The 20,190-nt window shown below is 36.7% G+C and overlaps 1 protein-coding gene across 5 annotated transcripts; it reads left to right on the top strand.

Moving 5' to 3' along the window:
* Positions 1 to 6,879: 6,879 nt before the first annotated feature.
* rusf1 (RUS family member 1) lies at positions 6,880 to 19,987 on the top strand. 5 transcript variants are annotated; one of them, XM_082529234.1, is made up of 15 exons: positions 6,880 to 6,921; positions 7,812 to 7,889; positions 7,970 to 8,084; positions 8,177 to 8,222; positions 8,510 to 8,542; positions 8,628 to 8,733; positions 8,951 to 9,052; positions 9,450 to 9,520; positions 9,992 to 10,176; positions 10,285 to 10,342; positions 10,870 to 10,934; positions 11,020 to 11,157; positions 11,231 to 11,299; positions 11,387 to 11,492; positions 13,416 to 13,524. In XM_082529234.1, exons 2-14 carry the CDS (start codon positions 7,884 to 7,886, stop codon positions 11,470 to 11,472), a joined length of 1,080 nt encoding a protein of 359 aa, XP_082385360.1. In that variant the 5' UTR covers positions 6,880 to 6,921; positions 7,812 to 7,883; the 3' UTR covers positions 11,473 to 11,492; positions 13,416 to 13,524. The 5 variants fall into 5 exon arrangements, with proteins under 5 accessions (XP_082385360.1, XP_082385361.1, XP_082385357.1 ...); XM_082529235.1 differs by lacking the exon at positions 6,880 to 6,921 and adding an exon at positions 6,931 to 7,060; XM_082529231.1 differs by lacking the exon at positions 6,880 to 6,921 and adding an exon at positions 7,389 to 7,736.
* The last annotated feature ends 203 nt before the right edge of the window (positions 19,988 to 20,190 follow it).

Below are 20,190 nucleotides of genomic sequence, written 5' to 3'. Positions count from 1 at the left end.
AGTTTCTTCTCCAGGTGAATCATTTAAACCACCTGTGACCTGTTACCGCCCACATTCCTTGACCTTTCCTGCATCAACAATACGACTGCAACTGTGTGCGATAAAACAACAAATGTTTTGTAGATGCACAGTTACAGTTCTGTGCAATAAAAATGTTTAGGTGCAAGTTGTACAGTAAATATATTTACATTCTCCCCAAAAACTGCAATAAAATGATGACATATAAGAATAGTTTGAACCCTATGAGATCTAACTCACCTATGGTAATGAATCTAAACCTTAGCCTTTGCTATCTGAATATATCATTCTCATTTATTTATTTATTTATTTTTGACACTAGGTCAAACTCAGTTTTACTCATTGCAACTAATTTTACAGAGGTCTAGGCTGATTATCAGAGCATTCAAAGTCTTAACAGTTCCACGTCTTCACTTGAACCCACCCTCACCCCCCTTTTTTGTACTTTTAGCTGTTTATAAGGGCATTTTAACCACTGTAAACACCTTGTGACAGTCTGGTATTTTTCCTGCCTTACTTAAATCTTGTTAAACCACATTTAAAGAAAAACAGTCTAAATCTGTCTGTTATTAATAACTGCAGACACATAACTAATGTTACATTACTTTGTAGAATTTTAAGGGAAAAAAACCCATCCACGAATTACCACTGACACTAAACTATGAAGATTTCTAATGATTTCTGCAATGTTGTAACTACAGAGGTGGGCAGGCCAATGGAGGGTGGGATTTTGGTGTTTGTCTTGGGAATTTTAGCTCATGTGTCATACCCCATGACAATTATTAACTTACACCAGTTACCATGGTCACTTGATTAACAATCACAATACGTGGTTGTTAATTGAGTGTGTCATAAGCATGTGTCATCAACTATGCTCCTGACACAGCGTTCCCAGTCTGCTGACTGACACACTATCAGTTTCTTTTTTTTTTTTTCTTTTTTTTTTTCTCTTTTTATTAAACAACCTATATAAACACAAATAATCCAAAATAAACATATAATCAAGAACAGACGTAAATAATAAAAAAATAAAAAAATAAAAACAAGAAAAACAGACGGGTGTACCCTCTAGTGTGTATGTACTCGCACACACATATTCACTCACACACCCATATTCTTAAGCATACATACACATACCTACTTACATATGTGTTCACTTGTAGTCTCATACATACTAACATATACATATAAACACATAACGATTCAGAAATGTGGCATATATAGTTACAGAGATTCAAACAAGATCGGGTCTCCTTAACCGGATGTAGTGTTTCCATTTACCCCAAATTTCACTAAATATATCAAACTGGAGTCTTTTAATGAAGGTAATTCTTTCCATTTTAAACATCCCATGTACAGTCTCATGCCAATCACCCAGTGATGGAATTTTCACACTAAGCCATTTCTTGGTAATAATTTTACGGGCAGCCAAACTCAGGATACCATACAACTGCTTAGACATTTTATCTACATTTACTGAGTATAAATATCCAAACAAAAGTTCGTCCCAATTAAAGGGAAGCTGCATACCAAAAATAATCTGCAACTCAGAGTGGATCAATACCCAAAAAATGTTGATCCTTGGGCAAGACCAGAACAGATGAAAATGTTTTACTCCTTGGGCCCCACAATTTCTCCAGCAATTAGAGTGATTAAAATAATGTTTACTTTGTGCAGGGGTAATAAAAAACCTACAGATACTCTTCCAACCGTAACATCTCCATGTATTAGAACTAGAAATTCTCCACTGAAAAGCGCACTGCTCATACCAAATGTTATCTGATATTGCTATATTTGTTTCATTTTCCCTTTTTTTTTTGATGTAGGTAGTATTCCACTTCTTAACCTCTTGTATACCCTTGTACAATCTTGAAATCACCTTAAGGCCTGTGTCAGCCTGATAAGCCTCGACAAATATACTCAGAACAGGTAAAGAAAAAAGATCTGTTCTCTTAGGTATAAAATTATATAGATGATGCCTAATTTGTAAGAACCTAAAAAAGTCCGTTTTACTTAACTGGTATTGATCTTTTATTGATTGGAAGTCCCTAAGAATTCCCTTATCGTAAAACATACAATATGCCGTTAAACCTTGTCCAGACCATTTTTTATATCTTACGTCTAATTCATTAGGTAAAAAATCACTGTCAAAAGCGCACCATCTTAAAATCCTAACCTCTTCAATCCAATCATTCTTATTAAGAAATTGTAACCAGAGTTTTAAAGGTAGGTTAATCCATTGGTTTCCTTGATGAATTTGTTTTTTAATAAGTGTCACACCCCCTAGAATTGCCTGAATTGGAGAATCTTTTAAGGTCACTGTTTCTAGTTCTTTCCATCTCGCTTGATAATCTACATTACACCAACACACTAATGTCCTCAATTGAGCAGAAATATAATAGTCTTTCAAACATGGGAACCCCAACCCTCCTTTGTCTTTAGCCAACTGAATAGTTTGGTACTTAATCCGTGGTTTTTTCCCCTGCCATATAAACCTAGAGATTATTTTGTCCCATTCCCGAAATTGTTTGTCAGTTATTTCTACAGGGAGTGTTTGGAATAGGTAGAGCATCCTGGGCAAGATATTCATTTTAACTGTATCTATACGTGATTCAAAATTTAAAAATGGTAATAAATTCCATCTTTTAATATCCTCATTTATTTTATAACTTAAAGGATTAAAGTTTGCATTGTATATCTTAGACAGATCTTTAGTAATATTTACTCCAAGATACTTCATCTGCTCCGTTTCCCATTTCAAATTGGCTTTAGCCTTAATTTCATAATTGGGCTCATAGTTAAAAGTTAATATCTGAGTCTTCGATATATTTAGTTTATAACCTGATATTGAACTAAAGATCTCCAGAAGTGACAATAGCTTGGGGAAAGTAGTGTTTGGATTTGTCAAATAAATCAAAATATCGTCAGCAAACAAGGAAATCTTATGCTCTCGACCCCTAATCTTGACTCCAGTAATAGTATTGCTTTGTATTACACTTTGACTCAGGGCCTCTATGAAGAGAGCAAAGAGTGAGGGGCTTAGAGGACAACCCTGACGTGTCCCTCTCTGTAGGTTAAAAACATTTGAAAGCGCCCCGTTAACTTTGATTCTTGCCTTTGGTGATTTATATAATGCTTGTATAATCCTGATAAACGATTGATGGAATCCGAATTTATCCATGACTTTGTATAAAAATTCCCAATTAACCCGATCGAAGGCCTTTTCTGCATCTAAGCTCATAAGGACCATCTGAATTTTATTTTTCCTAACATAATCAATAACGTGTAGTGTTCGGCGAACATTATCTTGCGTTTGTCTCTGCTTAATAAAACCAGTCTGATCCAAACTAATTATCTGAACAAGAATATTTTCAATTCTTTTGGCAAGAATGTATGTAAATATCTTAAAGTCCTGGTTAAGAACACTAATGGGGCGGTAATTTCCACAGTCAAGCCTGTCCTTTCCTTCTTTAGCTATTATAGAGATAGAAGCCTCATTCCAAGATGGGGGAATTACTCCCGTCTTTAAAATATAGTTGAATGATGTTCTCATCAAAGGAATCAGTACCTCTTTCATTTCTTTATACCAGTCTGATGGGAATCCATCTGGGCCTGGGCATTTATTCGGTTTCAATTTTGTAATAGCTTTTTTAATTTCAAATTCAGATATGTCCTTGATTAGGGTTATATTCTGTTTTTCATTCAACTTTGGTAAGTCGAATGAATCTAAAAAAGATATCATACCTTTAATATCCACTCTAGGTTGTGTATATAGTTCTTTGTAGAATTTTAGGAAGGCTGACTGTATATCTTCAAGTTTATACACAATGTTATTTGTTTGAGGGTCCTTTATTTTATATATTGTATTTTCTAATTGTTGTTTTTTTAATTTATAAGCCAGTAATTTAGCAGATTTGCCTCCTACCTCATAGTATCTTTGTTTAAAAAAAACCATATTTTTTTGTATTTCACTTGAAAAAATTTCATCGATTTCGTTTTTCTTCTTTTGTATTTCTAATTGTAAGTTTGTAACTGCGCTTATTTTATGGGCATCTTCAAGATATTGTAGTTGTGTCTGGAGTTTTCTTAAATGCTCATTTCTCTTCTTTTTTAAATTAGCGCTGTAACCTATGAGTTTTCCTCTTATCACTGCTTTTAGGGCGTCCCATAGAATACTTGGGGAAACTTCTTCATTATTATTTTCCGCTATATAATCTATTATATCTTGACTAATTTGTTCTTTCATCGTGCTTAGAATACTTGTATTTAATCTCCAGGATGTAACTCTTCTTTCGTATCCAAGCACTACTTCCAGGTACAATGGGGCATGGTCTGATAAATCCATCACTCCTATCCTGCAATTGATCACCCTGCTAAAATCTTTTTGGTACATAAAAAAATAATCCAATCTAGAATAAAATGAATGAGGGTGAGAAAAAAAGGTATAATCCTTCTTGTTGGGGTTTAGTTCTCTCCATACATCTATGAGCCCTACGTCCTTTAAGATTAATTTGATGTTTTTGGTTGTTTTATTCAATCCTGGAGCGTGTGGGTTTGATGAGTCCAAGGACGGGTTGAGGCGAACATTCCAATCTCCTCCCAAAATCAGAGTACCTTGTGCCTCTCCAACAATCAATTCAAAAACCTTTTTGAAAATTTTTATCTCTGATCCTGGGGGAGCATATACATTTATAAGAGTAATCAGTATACCCTCCAGGTACCCTTTGACTAACACAAACCTCCCCTCCTTATCACTGATTTCTTGGATGCATTCAAAATTTAACCTACTAGAGATTAGAATTACCACACCCATTTTAGGACTCTGAGGGCAGGAAGAGGAATACTGATTAAATTTCCATTTCTTTAATTTATCATGTTCGAGCTTCGATAAGTGAGATTCCTGTATAAAGGCAACTTCTATTTGTTCTCTTTTTATTTTTGACATAATTTTACTTCTTTTAATATGGCTCCCCAGACCATTTACATTAAATGACACTATTTTAGTTACCTTACAGGGCATTGATGTACGACCTTATATAATTCCAATCTCTGTACATAGCCAAAGATCGAAAGGTACTCCCCCAAAACTATCAGTTTCATTGATGTTGATAACAGTATGGCTAAAACCGCCTTCAGTTTAACTTTGATCAGAAAGCGGTCCTGACCACTGGAGTCTCACAGATGCTGACCTCACTTTACAGATTTCCTGGGCCACATCATGAACATTGTTAGAATCTGATTTATCACCACAGAAATATAATAAAGATTCAGTGGTTATCATGTAACTAAATAACTCATCCATGTATCTCTAGTTTGCTGGATGATTGCAATGCACTGCTTACAGGAATCTTAAGAAACTACCTTGAACAACTAAAGCCACAGCTTGCAAAATTATAGGTAAATATTTAACTATGTAACTACTATAACTATTTATTTATAATTGAAAAAATATATTTATCTATATGTACTTCTGCATCCAAAGTTGTATAAATCACTTTCCATCCTGTATTAAAACTTTTAAAGTTTTAATACTGGATTTTATATTTCAGTAGCTCTCTGGCATGCTCATAAAAATGATGGATGAACTATGAACCCAGGTCTTTATGAACACTAGACACGCTTTGGCTTCAACATTTTTACTGGTCTACTGCTGGTTAGTTTCTTGTTGAATTTCTATTTCTTTATCAGTTTAACTTCTGTGCTTCACATGAAGCAGGTCTTTCTTACATCCGCAGGCTGAATTATATTAGGCTTACAAATGTCCTTTTTGACAAAGCATATAGTTAGGGCTAGATCAGGTGACCCTGATTCTTGCCTTAGAATTGGCTTAGGCTACTAGGGGCTTCCAATGATGCATTACTGTTTCTTCTTCACTGTGTGTTTACACACCTGCATTTAATTCTGCATTTAATCATTAGTTAATATTAAACTCTGGATCTCCTCCACAGTCTGTCTTTTGTCCTGTTTCTCTTCCCTCACCCCCAATCTGTCACAGCATATGGTCACCCCTCCCCAAACCTAGTTCTGCTTCAGGTTTCTTCTTGTTAAAAGGGACTTTTCCCTTCTCACTGTTGCCAAGTGTTTGGTGAAAGGGGGTCATTTGATTGATGGGATTTTCTCTGTGTTATTGTACGTTCATTACCTTGCAGTATAAAGTACCTTGAGGCAACTGTTATTATATTTGGCACTACATAAATGAAATTGAATTAAATCAATTTTAAGTGTCACAGCTATAACGTTTGTGGTAGTCTGAGTATCTTGACTTGACTTTAATACCAGTAAAACAGGAGTAAATACAGCAGAGCACAGGTGGGTTTGCAAGATAAACAACTGGAACTCAAGAATTAACTGGTTAATAAACTGGTTGAAAAACCATTCGTAGTTAAGCAAATGGTCCTTAGGTGCAAAAGTTCGATTACTGCTTTCTGCAGCAGTGAAGTTTGTTTCCTCAGAATGTGGGTTAACTCCCCAGTAAGGACCAGGAAAACCTCCCACCAACTTCCTGTCTTTGCAAAGTACTGTGATTGGGCTTGGCTTCCATTAGGCAGGTTATTTTCCAGCTGGTAAAAGGGGGAATGGACAAGGCAGGTACGTGGATTAGTCCAGATTCTCCAGAGAGGAACACAGGAAATGAAAGGCAGGTGAGTGTCTCACAGGTTAAACCCAAGCAAACAGTTCATAATTGCACTAAACCCCCTAAATAACAGTACCACAAAAACTGTTTAACAATCCGGTCCTGAGCAGCACTCTGAATTTAAATAATGAGGATGATCACTCAGGTGTACAACAGGTGTGCTTGCTCTGGGTTATCAGACACCACACCCACTGCTGTAAAGGATTGGTTAATCACCATTCACTTGCACAGAGGGGAGAGAGAAAAAGCAGGTGCCATACTAAGACAGGGTGAACCATTTCTATTTATTTATTTAACTGTATGTATTGTGTTTATACTTTTATGTTTAATTTTAAATCACCTGGAAGTTAAAGAATGGAAAAATGGTTAAATTACGTGAAGTTCATTGCATGAGCCGTATGAAACAAGGTTGGTGAAATTTAGGGGAAAGAAACTGTAGATATTGTCTTAAATGAATGTGCATTGCAATGTTGGTATCACATTTTTATTTTTATTTATTATTTATATTTTATTTATTTATCCTGCTTGTGTACGCTTTTTTTTTTTGACAGTATTTGTTTTTTATCGTCTGAGTTCATTCATGTTAACTGACACATGGTTATGAAAAATATTTATTGTTCCTCCAGCAAGACCGTAAAAAGCGAAGAAAAAAAAATCTATTTCTCGTTTCTTTGACATCATTTGAGCGTCTCCGCTGGGGCTCCGCCTTGAACTTCTAATCCACCAATGAGTGATCGGGAAACTGTGAGTGCGGAAGCAAACCCGGAAACGTCACAAATCAAAACAAAACAGGACACGTCGGCTCTGTCACGCTGAAGTCCACTTTTAGCTGGGCTTTAATTAAATGCATTCCAGTGGATCTGAAGCCGCAGAATTGCTCAGTTTGTTTAAAAAATCGTTTACATCCCTCCGACTATCGCTCTTAAAAGTATAAATGGAGACGGACAAAGGTGTGGTTTTGGCAACAGAGAGATATGGCAGTGCAGAATCCTGGAAGTATGTATCAAAAGATGGAGTGATGGAGAGGAGGAGAGATGGGAGTGAAGGTCACTCAGGAGGAAACTCGGTTTTTGGAGTTTTTAAAGTAAGGCACAAGTGAACTTAATTGTGCTTACGCTAACTGCAAACATCAACCTGAAGTTTGAACTTTTGATTTCAGAGCGTCTTTCTGCCTCAAGGTTATCCAGAGAGTGTGAGTGATGATTATCTGCAGTACCAGTTCTGGGATACAATGCAGGTACAGTGGGTAATACAACAGGGATAGTTACATATCTGTGACATTAAACCCCTTCAGTCACGCTCTTCCTCCTCTCTCAGGCCTTCTCCAGTTCCCTGTCAGGGACTCTCGCCACTCAGGCTTCCCTCAGAGGTGTTGGTGTTGGAAACCAGGAGGCCACCGTAGCTGCAGCCACTGTTACCTGGTTATTAAAAGGTGGAAAAGTACATTTACATTTACATTAACCCTGCACAGCTCGTGCTGACCTCACTGGTGTTTCGATAACAAACAAATGTGTCTCCCTGCAGATGGGACTGGCATGTTGGGAAGAATCCTCTTCGCCTGGCAGAAAGGGTAAGGCTTATATGAGAAGATCTAACCCAGTGTGCAAAAGCAAATACTTTAGATTCTAAAACTGTGGCCACTGATGATAAATTTTTTTTAAAGTGCATAAAATTCAGTGCTTTAAGGAAATTTAAGGAAGTGATTCTATCAGTATTTCCTTCAATGCCATTTGCCAGTCTCTTCTCACTCACACACACACACACACACACACACACACACACACACACACACAAAAAACATTGGCTTTTGTTCTGATAGAAATTATGTTCAGAGTAAGTTTCTTCGTCTTTTTCCAGGAGTAAGCTGGACTCTGAAGCAAAAAAATGGAGGTATGTGATAAATGTGTAAGACAAGTCATTCCAGTCACCACAGGAAACCCATTTGAGTTTTGTTTGTTTTTTAATTCCCAATTAGACTTTTTGCTGATGTGCTCAATGACATTGCCATGTTCATGGAAATACTGGCTCCTTACTTTCCTGCTTGCTTCACCTTCATTGTGTGCACTGCAGGGATATTCAAGGTAACAAACAAACAAACAAAAAACAGGTTAATTCTGATCAAAATTATTTAATGTACACCACAATTTAAAAGGCTATTCCCATTGCTAAATAGGTGATATAAAAATGAAATTCCTGTCTAGTTGACCAAGGACAGCCCAGGTGCAAGGATGCAGAAAAAGTATAAAACGTTACGTTGCGTTATCTTTCATGTCATCCATTTGTGTTTGTCTTCTCCAGTCTATTGTTGGAGTGGCAGGTGGTGCGACCAGAGCGGCTCTCACTGTTCATCAGGCCCGCAGAGACAACATGGCTGACATCTCTGCCAAAGACGGCAGTCAGGTAGCTGCCACTTCCTACTTTCATCACACTGTGTATCATCAAGCTAACCAACGTGAGCAGTTTTACACTGTTCATTGTCTACATGTTTTCAATCTTTCAAATGTACCAGGATGGAAACTTAATGTGATGGTAATTAGAAAAGGATATATTCTGTATACAATATTTTGGTGTGGCACAAGAAAGAAGCACAAAAAGCCCTTTAATGGTAGTTTTAAGTTAAACCAGGTAAAGCACGTTTGATTAATAATAACAGCAACATTTCAGGTCCCTGCTACTGAAGCAGATACATTTTATTATGTACACAATGTTTATCTCCAGAGACACACAGTAAAAACAGGTAATTTGTAGCAAATCTGTAAAGCCATCATAACATCATCATCTCTGTGTTTTCCTTTAGGAGACTTTAGTGAATCTGGCCGGACTGCTGGTCAGTCTGATACTCATTCCCCTCGTCACTGATAATCCAGTGTAAGTTTTGCTATATTTCAAATACTAATTATATTCTTAACGGGTCAGTTTACCCAAAAAACATGTTTTTGCTCCAGCCTGCAATGCTGTTTATGATTGTTTTGATGTGAGGTTCTAGTTTTGGAGAAAAACTTTTTTTTCTTGGCACTTTGAGCCTTCAAGGTGATTGTGGTACAGTTTTATTATATTATAAGACAAGGTGGACATTTCCTTAGCTGGTACTTCCAAACCCAGACAAAATGATCTAGAAGGATCGGGTCAAGTAAATTTGACTTAAACGACTGCACAGCAAGTAAAGTTATCAAAGAGAAAAAAAAATAAAGAAAAAGAACAAAAAAATGATAATCAAAGTATAGGATAATAAAAAAAAAATAGTAATAGTAAATAATGTGGGTGAACTGTTGCTTTAGAGTGTTTCATGCCTCTAACATCACCCACCTCAGTCTCTTTCTCCCTTTCTGTCTTGTTTAGATTGACTCTCTGCCTCTTCTTCCTCTTCACCGTGCTTCATCTTTTTGCCAACTACAAGGCTGTGCGTTCAGTTGTCATGGAAACCTTCAACGAAGCACGGCTTTCTATCGTACTGCAGCAGTACCTGAAGGACAAACGAATCCTGAGTCCACCAGAGGCCAATCAGAGAGAACCAGTTTTCTTTGGTAAGAATTAAGTTTTTTGTGCTATCACACTGGCAGGGTAGAGTCCTGTGTCGAGTCATTGTAAATCTTATTAAGTTGTCTTCTGTTTTGCTTTTGATTTTGTTTTAGAGTTTGGGCAAACTGTGCCGATAAAGCTTGGAGTGAGGCTGCAGGAGATTGCACAGAGGTGATTTCAAAACTTGGTTTGCACGCATTTAAATGTTGCAGTAGCAATGAAAATATGCAGGGGAAGAGTGAGACAAGGAGGAAAAATCCAGAACAGGGAAGTTTTTATTAAATAGTTAAAGTCAGACACTGAAAAGCTGAAACGTTCATTTCTCAAATTACATGTTTTCGATTCTTTTCCTTGCGTCTTAGTTCCTCACACCAATGCAAGTGGAGGAAGCAAAGAAGAAGAAGGCTTTTCTCATTTCATGTGCCTCCTTGTCTGTTCTGTCCACCTTCCTCTGACCCCCAAATCAGTCTGTCTTAAATCACACACAGAAACCGTGACGGGCAGAAAGTTTGATGATCTTAAATAACTGAAACAGTTTATGGATAAAAACGATGAGCTGTTTAAAGATTCCTCCTCCTGCCACAGTTTGTGTATTCCAGCTGTGAGCCACTGGTCTGTTATATGTTGAAGTTAAAAACACTTCGGAAACATGTCATAAAACTAAAAGGAATTTCATTATCGTTCTGCTCATTTTGCAGCCCAGAAGATCTTGAGTTGGCTTTGAAGGAAAACAGCATGCCTTACCTGTTAGGAGTCAGAAATGGTATGCTGTCTTCCACCCATGCAAAGAAAAGCAGCATGTTTACATACTTGGAAAGTTATTTTTAAACCTCCTGTCTTTCTCGCAGGCTGTGTATGTGTTTGTTTGGGACCAGAAGCTTCAGTGAGTGACGAAATCAGAGCGATGTGCCAGGCGGTAGTACTCGGCAACATGCTGAGCTCGTCAAACTCCAGAGAAGCTACAGGGGCTGCACCGAAACAACAAAGTGAGCCTCTACCTCTTTCCATGTTTAACTGTTTAAATGTGAAGAACTGTAAAACTTCCTCTTTTCTTTTTAGAAGGTCACTGGGAAATGGTGCACAAGAGTCACAAGCTGATGGATGCCATTTTCAATCCATTACTTAAGGGTGAGCACATGCAAAACTGCTTTAACTTACCAATCATCCTCTCTGATTCCTTTAGTGGAAGCATGATTCTGGAAATGTAACCTTCAGGTGCTGAAGCTGCAGGATGGGACATGAAACGAACCCTGATCGACTGGGATGAGTGGAGAGTCGAGTGGAAAACAAAAAGCAGCTGAGAAGCTTTAAATAAACAAAGGTGTTTTTAAGTATGCCTGATTTGATTCATTTAGCTGCCCCAACTCTCCAGAGAAAAATAGTTTATATGTTTACAAGAATAATATTTTATTTATTTTTATATTTTAAGTAATTAAAAAAAAACCCAGCAGATCACCACGGAGAAAATGATCTTGGAGCTTTTTTTGTGTGGGTATTTTGAAGAAAATATCAAAGTATAGATGCAAAAACAAAACGGTAGGGAAGGGGGCGGTATTAAACTGCCTTAACCAATCAAGGCACAACAAAGAAGAGGGAGCAACAACATCCGGTGCAAAGCGGATATGTCAAGTTCGAAACATCGTTGAGTAAAATTATAATTTACTAATAGTACGTAAACACAAAATAATAATAATAATACTTGAAGTTTTCTTACATGCCACAGGGCTATTTCTTACTTATTGTTCTTAACTTTGTTTTTTTGTCATTTAAAAAAAATTGAAAAAGTAGATTAAAATATAAGTGAATTTACAAAATGAGACAAATCACTATAAGAGTAAATGTAAACATAATAGATACATAATTCAGTCCTCCCAGTCAATTTTAGTCTTAGTGAATTGTGGCTGTTTTTTAAAGTACATATATATATTTTTTAATGCCTAAATTCAATTTATTACATTACATACAGTAAGACAAGTGATTTTATGGACATATCTTTCTGGGGAAACCACAGTTGCTGAACGATAACACGAAATTGTAGACTTAACCCCCAAAAAGAAAAAGCTATTAGTTTAGGAGATCATTTCAAAGAAATATCACATTTATGGATCCAGCAAATTAATTTTCTGTAGTTTTCACCATATGGTTAAACATAATCTCAATATCAGGAATTTTCACAAATACCACGATTTTTGAAAAAACAAAAATCATATTAATTATGAATCCTAAATATTATTAATTTTTAATGATAAATGTAAAAAAAAGTACATATTTCTAAGGAAGAATAAATGCGACCTTTATTTTGAAATGTCCTTCCGGATGTTGAAGTGTCCAAATTGTTGTTAGCTGGAGACGTTTCTCATACAACTTTAGCGTTAGCAACAACAAAATCGGTTTTTGTGGTTCCAACTTGACCGAAATTTGACCATAAATGGGGAGATATACGTGTGCCTACAACTGCGACACCTCGAGCGATCCAGACGTAAAGTTTTTTAAGTAAGTTTTCGACAATAGCGCTGCTTTTTGGTTAAACTAAACCAACAGACAGCTAGAAGCACGTTTGTAAAGTAACAGTGGCTGACAGAACTAGGCTTGTATCAGTGTTAAGACTCAAATTTTCCACCTTTTCTCAACATTTTAAGCCCACATAATTAGATCTTTTTCTGTATACATGGGAGTGCAGTTCGGAGTGCACCTGGAAAAGTTACCGAGACGTGTACGCAAGCTCACTAAGCAAAAAAAGGAAAGCTGCATTTTTTTAGATGGTTTGGACATATGCAGAGGAGGGACAGTGGATATATTGGACAAACGATGCTTAACATGGAGCTGTGGATTTGGTAAAGGAGAACATACAGAGGGTTGCTGTGACAGAGGAGGATGCTAAGCATAGGTTGAGATTGAGGCAGATGAACTGCTGTGGCGACCCCTAAAGGCAGCAACTGAAAAAAGAAGAAGAAAAAAGACCACTTAAGATCCTCTAAATTACATCTATGAGACAAAAATACTCCAGATTAAGATCTTTAACAGTAAATTATGCTCTTATTATTATGTTTTTCTGTTGTTTAAGTTTAATTATCTAGCTTACGTTCAGTATATCACGCTGGAAATACTGAGTGTTATATTACATATAGCATATCATAATTAGTTTTAACAGAGTTAGTCAACAGGTAAAATTTACTGAACTCTACACAATTTTTAGTGAGTTACTTTTCACACGGGAAAAAATGTTTTCTGTGTGTGCATGCAGGTTTCCCCTGTACAATCCCCGAAAACTTAAAAAATGGGTACTGAACATGAAGTGGAAGGACTGGACGCCGACTCGCTTTTCTGTTCTGTGCATCAATCACTTTGAGGAGCAGTACATTGACAAAACGGGCAAAAGTGTGACACTTCGGGAAGATGCGGTTCCCACCATATTTACACCGACTGACAACACACAGAAAAAGAAGGTTTGTGTGTATCATAGATAATTGTTGGCATCATTTAGAAATAAAACATTTGTGAAATATTTAAAGCTGCATAATGAAACTCCTCCTGTTTTTCTGTTTAAACCTCAGCGGCTTTTTAAAAATAAAGGTGTTGTTACTGTCTCCTTGATACAGGCTGCCATTAACCCGAGACGTAAACGACACAAGGTGAGCTGACCCAGACAGTTAGCTTTTTATTGTTTAACGTTTAATGTTATTCATTTTTCTAAATGCATTACGTGTTGTTTATTTTATTGTGAAAGCAGCAACCTGGTGCTAAAAGCTCAGAGAAGGATTTGGCTGCATCTGCAACATCAGCTCTCCCTGCAACAGACGACAGTGTCCGGGCCAAAGAACCCAGCCAGACAGACCAAGAGACATCTGGGTATGTAACTACACACAAGGAGACGTTTACTGTCCTAGTCCTCTTTTCATAAATCAATAATAAGCAGTAATGCTTCAGTATGCACAGTACGGATGCCCTTCATGAGGGATTTGTGTCTCTTCCTTGTTATCTTTCACTTTTTAGGCAAATGTGTGAACAGCTACACTATGGAGCCAGTTTCTTAAATCATTAATTATACGTCTAATAAGTCAGTGTTTACAGTTTGAAGACTGCCATTAGCTTCTTGTGCATATTTGCTTGTTAATTATTAATAATACATTTATTTGTAAAGTGCATATTTACAAAGTGCTTAACCGTTTGAATAAAACCACACATTAAGGATAAGTGTACATAATTAAACATGCAGTTAGTCTTACATTCATTCCTGCATACACACATTCAAAGAACCAAGGGCCAAAAACAACAGTCAAACAATTAAGGAAAAGCGGAGTTATGAAGCGTCACTGAAAACCAACCATAAAAAATTCAGCCAACCTGATAAGCTGAGGAAGGTTTAGCAGTGGCAACCTCAAAAGCATTATTACCTCTGGTTTTAAAGTAAAGACGTAAAACAGTTAAAAGACCTTTTCAGACCCAGATGACCCTCTTCAGTCTAAGCAGATCTGCTGTATAGGTAGGAGCCAAGCCATGTAGGGCTTTATATGTTATTAATAACATTTTAAAATGAAGAAAGGTTTAATTTTTGCAGTGTTTGTTCAATAAAGGAAACAAGGCTGGATGAGCTTAGAGATCAAAATTTAGATTGTGGTAAATAATATTAGCAGCATATTCCATATTATTCTCTAAAACCAACTTCCTCCTGTTCTCATCGCTCCTTAATTCACTGAATCTGCAACTTTTTTGTTATATATTTGCTGAGCTTTTAACATTCACACCATAATGAGGTTATGAGAAACAGTTTCTAGGTGTCACAGATTGATTCAGTTATATTCCACTGTATATTTATAGTGACCGTGTAGTTTGGGAAAGAAAGCCATATTGCTGACCAACTTGTAGTCTCGAGTTTAGTTTTAGTGCACTTCTTATCGTTCACACAGGTGTACTTAAAAGTGCTGCCTTGTAGTCATAAGCTACACATTCAAATATGCACATAAATTCTGAAAACAAAGCATTTTTCTTTGCGTGGTTTTGATGCTTGATATTTATTTGCTGAGAAAAATATTTGTTTTGTGCTCAGTGAGGGACATTTAAGATTTGTTAGAAGTTTTAGAAGAAAAGCAAAAGATTAAAAAGGATAAAAGGACTAAACATGTTACTTCTGACTAGTCAGTTTCTCTCAGAGGTATAAAAACAATCTGGTTTGTCAGCTGCTACCTGCTGAAAGATTGTGGCTCATAAATGTCTTTATAGAAGCAGTTAGCATTATACAAACGCCTCAGATTTTAAATTGATATATATTTAATGCACAAGCCTAAAAACCACAGTAATCTTGCAAAAAGGTTGTTTTGGATGGTACAGTTTGCAGGTATAACACAATGTCAAACCTAAGTTGTTTTTTTTTCTTTTAAAAGCTGATAAAAGCATTTAAGATGACATTTTCCTGCTGTACACGCATTTAAAAACAAATTTACAGTCATGGTGGTTTGCTGTATTGGTCCATTGGAGATCTGCCCACTGGTTAGGTCACTAAACCAGTTTTCAGATCTAACCAAAGGTCTCCTTGGGACTTGTTGTGTTGGCAAAGATGACTTTCTGGTCGATCACAGGTTTTCTCTTGGAAAAAGATCAAATCAAATCAAACACCAGAGAGGTTTCTTTGGTGCTTCTCCTTCATAAATTTAAAATTTTTCCTGTTCTTTTATTTATTTTGTTAATAATTTCTGTACAGATATATATTATCGTTTCCTTAATGTTTTACGTTTTTTTCTGTTTTAATGATTAGAGATCCCAAAACGTCAGAGAAATGGAGGATTATAATTGATGAAGCACTGATGAAGATCGATTCATTTCCACACTTTTTTCATGGAGATTACTGTGTACCACAGGTAAATGGAATTGTATTATATACATACTGATCACTGGGATAGCTTAAGAGTTTATGTTTAGCTAATCTTATGGCATTTACGGCATATCCGATATGTTTTATCTTGTTGTTTATCTTCATTAGTGCGAGTTAATCTATGTGTGTGTTTCCACCTGCATCAACAGAGTATCCACTGGGCTCCAGATAATAATTTCAGTGTAAGTAGAATATTTTCAGTCTACTGGGGATGTAATAATTCTCTGAAACTGGATGAACGGATGAACACTAAAACCACAACCCTGATCACTTGATTGGATCATAAACAAAAAATAAACTTTTATTCTCATATATTTCCAGTTCACCCACTACTGGGACATTTTTAAACAGAATTCACCAGACTAGCTTTAACCAAGGGCTCCACACGGGTATCAGGACACTAAGTGTTGCGCACAATTGTGTCACAGTTTCCTGTCTCTGCTGCATTATTCTTACACCCCTTTAATCTGTAAAGGTTTGTCTTTTATATCGTGGAGCACTTAATTCACCTCCTCTTTTGTCATTTTTACAGCCTGAGGATAAAGACAATGAAAACATTATAGAGGTACGTCTGTTGTACGATTACCTGCAGGTGTTACTCCAAATCCAAACCAGGGTTTTGGGTGGTTTTGTCCCTCTGCCTGATGCATTGTCCTGACTGCAGGTGAAGGAGCCATGGGAGTGGCTTGCTCTGGATGTCCGAGGACCGCTGCCTCAAACAGTAAACGGACACAAATACATTTTGACGGTGACCGACTTCTACTCCAAATGGGTGGAAGCTGTGCCGATGACAGCGTGCCTCCCTTCAGATGTGGCAAAGAACGTCGTGGACATCATTGCGCACTTTGGATATCCACTGAGAATCCTCTCTAGACTGCCTCTTGACATAGTCCACAAAGTGAGCGCGCACACTTGATTAATCTGCCTGGACTGTTTTGCAAAACCTGATTTCATATCAACATCAAAAATGTAGTTGAAGTTTAGAAACTTGCATTTTTTAAAGTGCCTTATAAATCTGACTTGGAATTAGTGCCTGAAAACCAAACCCAAGGCAGTTAAACCCATGTGTAGTTATTATAGTGACATGCTTTTAATTTAGAAGAGCATATTTAACCTTCACAAGACCAACTCGGCAATCATATAATGCATAAAGAGAAGCTAATATACTCCTCCTTATTTTCTTTCACACATATACTGTTGTGGTTTGTTCCAAATGGGTAACAGTTTTGTCTTGTGGTACTTGCATGAATACAGTTGTTTTTTTTTAGAGTTCCAGTATAAAAATATGGTGCTGAGAATGAAACTTTATCTATTCTGTGAGATGTCATGATAATTAAATGCTAATGAAATAATATTGGTTTTATTTTTGTTAAATTAAACATATACTCTGAATTGTCCAGTATAACATGTTATACTGGAAATGAATTACCACCAGCTGAAAAAGCCCTTTGTGTCTTCCAGCTCATAATATAATGCATGATACTTTTTTTTGTTATAAACTAATGTTATAGAGTGTCCTCATTGTCCAGTTTCATACAACTGTATACTGTGTGAATGTCTTCCCGATGACAGATCAACCGAGAACTGAAAGATCAGCTGAAGGTTGCTGTTGCTCTTGTGGTCTATCATCAGCAGACGGGCATCGCAGATATGATCACACCACAGCTGATAGACAGGTCTGTAAAAAGCCAGGGTGTGCTAATATTTGTTTTTTGTGACATTTTATAGTCTTGTTATGCCTTTATACCTGTAGTTTTGTTTCTTTTGGTCCTTTTCCAGATTTGATTAATTTTACCAAAATACATTTTGTCATTTGGATGACCTACAAAGTTCATTCTCTTGTTGTTGCAGGTGAAAACTTGTAGCTTTTAACACAGGATTAAAACACTTAGGTTATTAATAATATCACGAATGCTAAAGTCTCTGAAGTTTTCTGTTACCATATTGGTTTTGCAGTTAATAGTTTTAGATGCATTCGTGCTTTTAGGGCAGTTATAACTGTGCATGCACCAATAAATCAGGCAAACATCAGTATCTGTTTGTTAAGTGGTGATGTAACAGGATTATTCATAGTGAGTCATTCAAACCACACAGGAACATGTTTTAATGCATTGTGTTGTTGATGGATCATCTCTGAAATATAGTCCGTTTTCATCATCTTCTTCCTACCAGATGATAGTGGGAGACCCTCAACGTGAACTTTTATTGAGAATAGTTTTATCCAGATCTGTGCTAATGTGTTTCTATCAGCTCGACCATAACTAGCCACCTGGTAGTAAAGCATATGTCAAGTATCCCAAAGCTGCTGTTATTTTTTCCATCTACCTTAACATCGAAAGTTATAGCCGAGCTCTACTTTTTTCTTTTTTGTCAAAAAATATACTAAAGTGAGAATTTTGTCAACTTCAGATGGAAATTAGCTCTTCTTTACTTTTGGATGTCTGGACATGAAACTTTATTGAAACAGCGGTCACGCTCATTTTATTGGAGCTGAAAGAGTCTGGACAATTTTGAACTCTCTGTGGATTCTCAGTACTTGTTTTGTTGGGAGCTAAAGGAATATTTGAACAACAATTTTCTGCTGATGATGTAGTTGTCTTTTATAATAGTATTTATGTTTTTTTCTCAATGAGATAAAAGGGAATAAATAACACCAAAAATATAAAATATCTGGCACCTGTGGACCAAACTGTTATTACAAACAATCGGCGCATAATACCTGGATGTTCTGTCATGATAGTAACATCTCAGTGCTGTAATGTTCCTAATCAAACAGGATGGTGAACGATCTAATAGAGGAGCATGCAGCTGACTGGGATGTTTACCTGCCTGCCAAAGTGTTCAGTCTGTGCTTCAAAGAGCATTCAGAGACCGAGGAGAGGCCTTTCTCAGTGCTCTGCTGTAAGGGAATAGAGCCTGTTCAATTCCCCAGAGAACTGGATGTAAGTGTAGGTTTTAAAATTTGAGTTCTAATAAATCTTTAATAAATCTTACAGGTAAAGTAAAATGACTTTCTGTGTAATCCATTTTTTCACAGTTTCCACTTTCCAAGATCCGAGAGAGTGCCTTTGTGGTTAGATAGAAGTTTAATCGGTGAGTTTTATGTGGAGTTGTGCACCACACTGTAATATAATATTCTGTATTTTACTGTTGTTTGGAACTGTGTGAAGCATATAGGGCATTTGTGGAATATATCACTGGGATTAGGTAATTACTGTTTCTATAGCAATTATTCAGGTTTATATTTTCTCTCGGTTAGATTATTGAGGTGTTCTTTTAACAAGCATCAGAAATCAGTTGAACGACTTCAAATCCAGCAGTGAGACGTCTTAAAATATTATGCCAGTTTTAGTGACACTACACTGTGTTGTTTTAAACTGACTTAACAGTGATGTTCAACTTGTCTCAGTTTTATTTTCAGGTCACTTTAATTGGAAACAAACTGGAGCTGCTTTAGCAGCAAACCAGGGAAGAAGAACGTGTTCAGTCCTGGAGGTATTCGTTCTGGTGGAAACCCTGATGAGTGGACCGGGATGTTCTAGTACTGAGTTCTGTGGAGAGGATTTGTTGATGAAGCTGTGCATTTCGACAGCATTTTCCACTTTGTCTGTGATACACTGAGATGCTCCACCTATTTTTCATTCGCAAGTATTTTTGGATGTAGTATTTTAATTCAGTTTTTTGCTGTAGCACTGCAGCAAAATGTCTTGCTTAAAATATATAGCAGCATGTCTGCAGTGTTGAGACTGGAACAAGCTAAATGTAGGTTAGGAAGGCGAGACAGTTTTCTGAGCCATAGGAGACTGATCAGTATAGCATTATTATTTTTATGACTTCAAGCAGTTCAGCCACCTCCACTGGTAAGGTTTAGGCTGCTGATCGTTGATGTTTTCTGTTTGTAAAAAGGTAAAAGATGCCAATAAACTTTATTTAAATATCATTTTTAATCACTAGTGAATAGTTTTTGTTTATTGACTATCCATGTTATTCTTATCCAATCTGGGGGTTCTTGAGGCCAACTCAGCTACCTTAAGGTGAGAGAGGGGTACACCCTGGTTGCCAGCCTATCGCATGATAACACAGAGAGACGGACAACCATTCATACTTACAATCTCACCTACAGCCAATTTAGACTCGCCAGTTACCCGAT

The sequence above is a fragment of the Aulonocara stuartgranti genome, assembly GCF_965226115.1.
Source record: "Aulonocara stuartgranti genome assembly, chromosome: 4".
Lineage (NCBI taxonomy): Eukaryota > Metazoa > Chordata > Actinopteri > Cichliformes > Cichlidae > Aulonocara > Aulonocara stuartgranti.
This window is presented reverse-complemented; position numbering and strand designations above follow the sequence as displayed.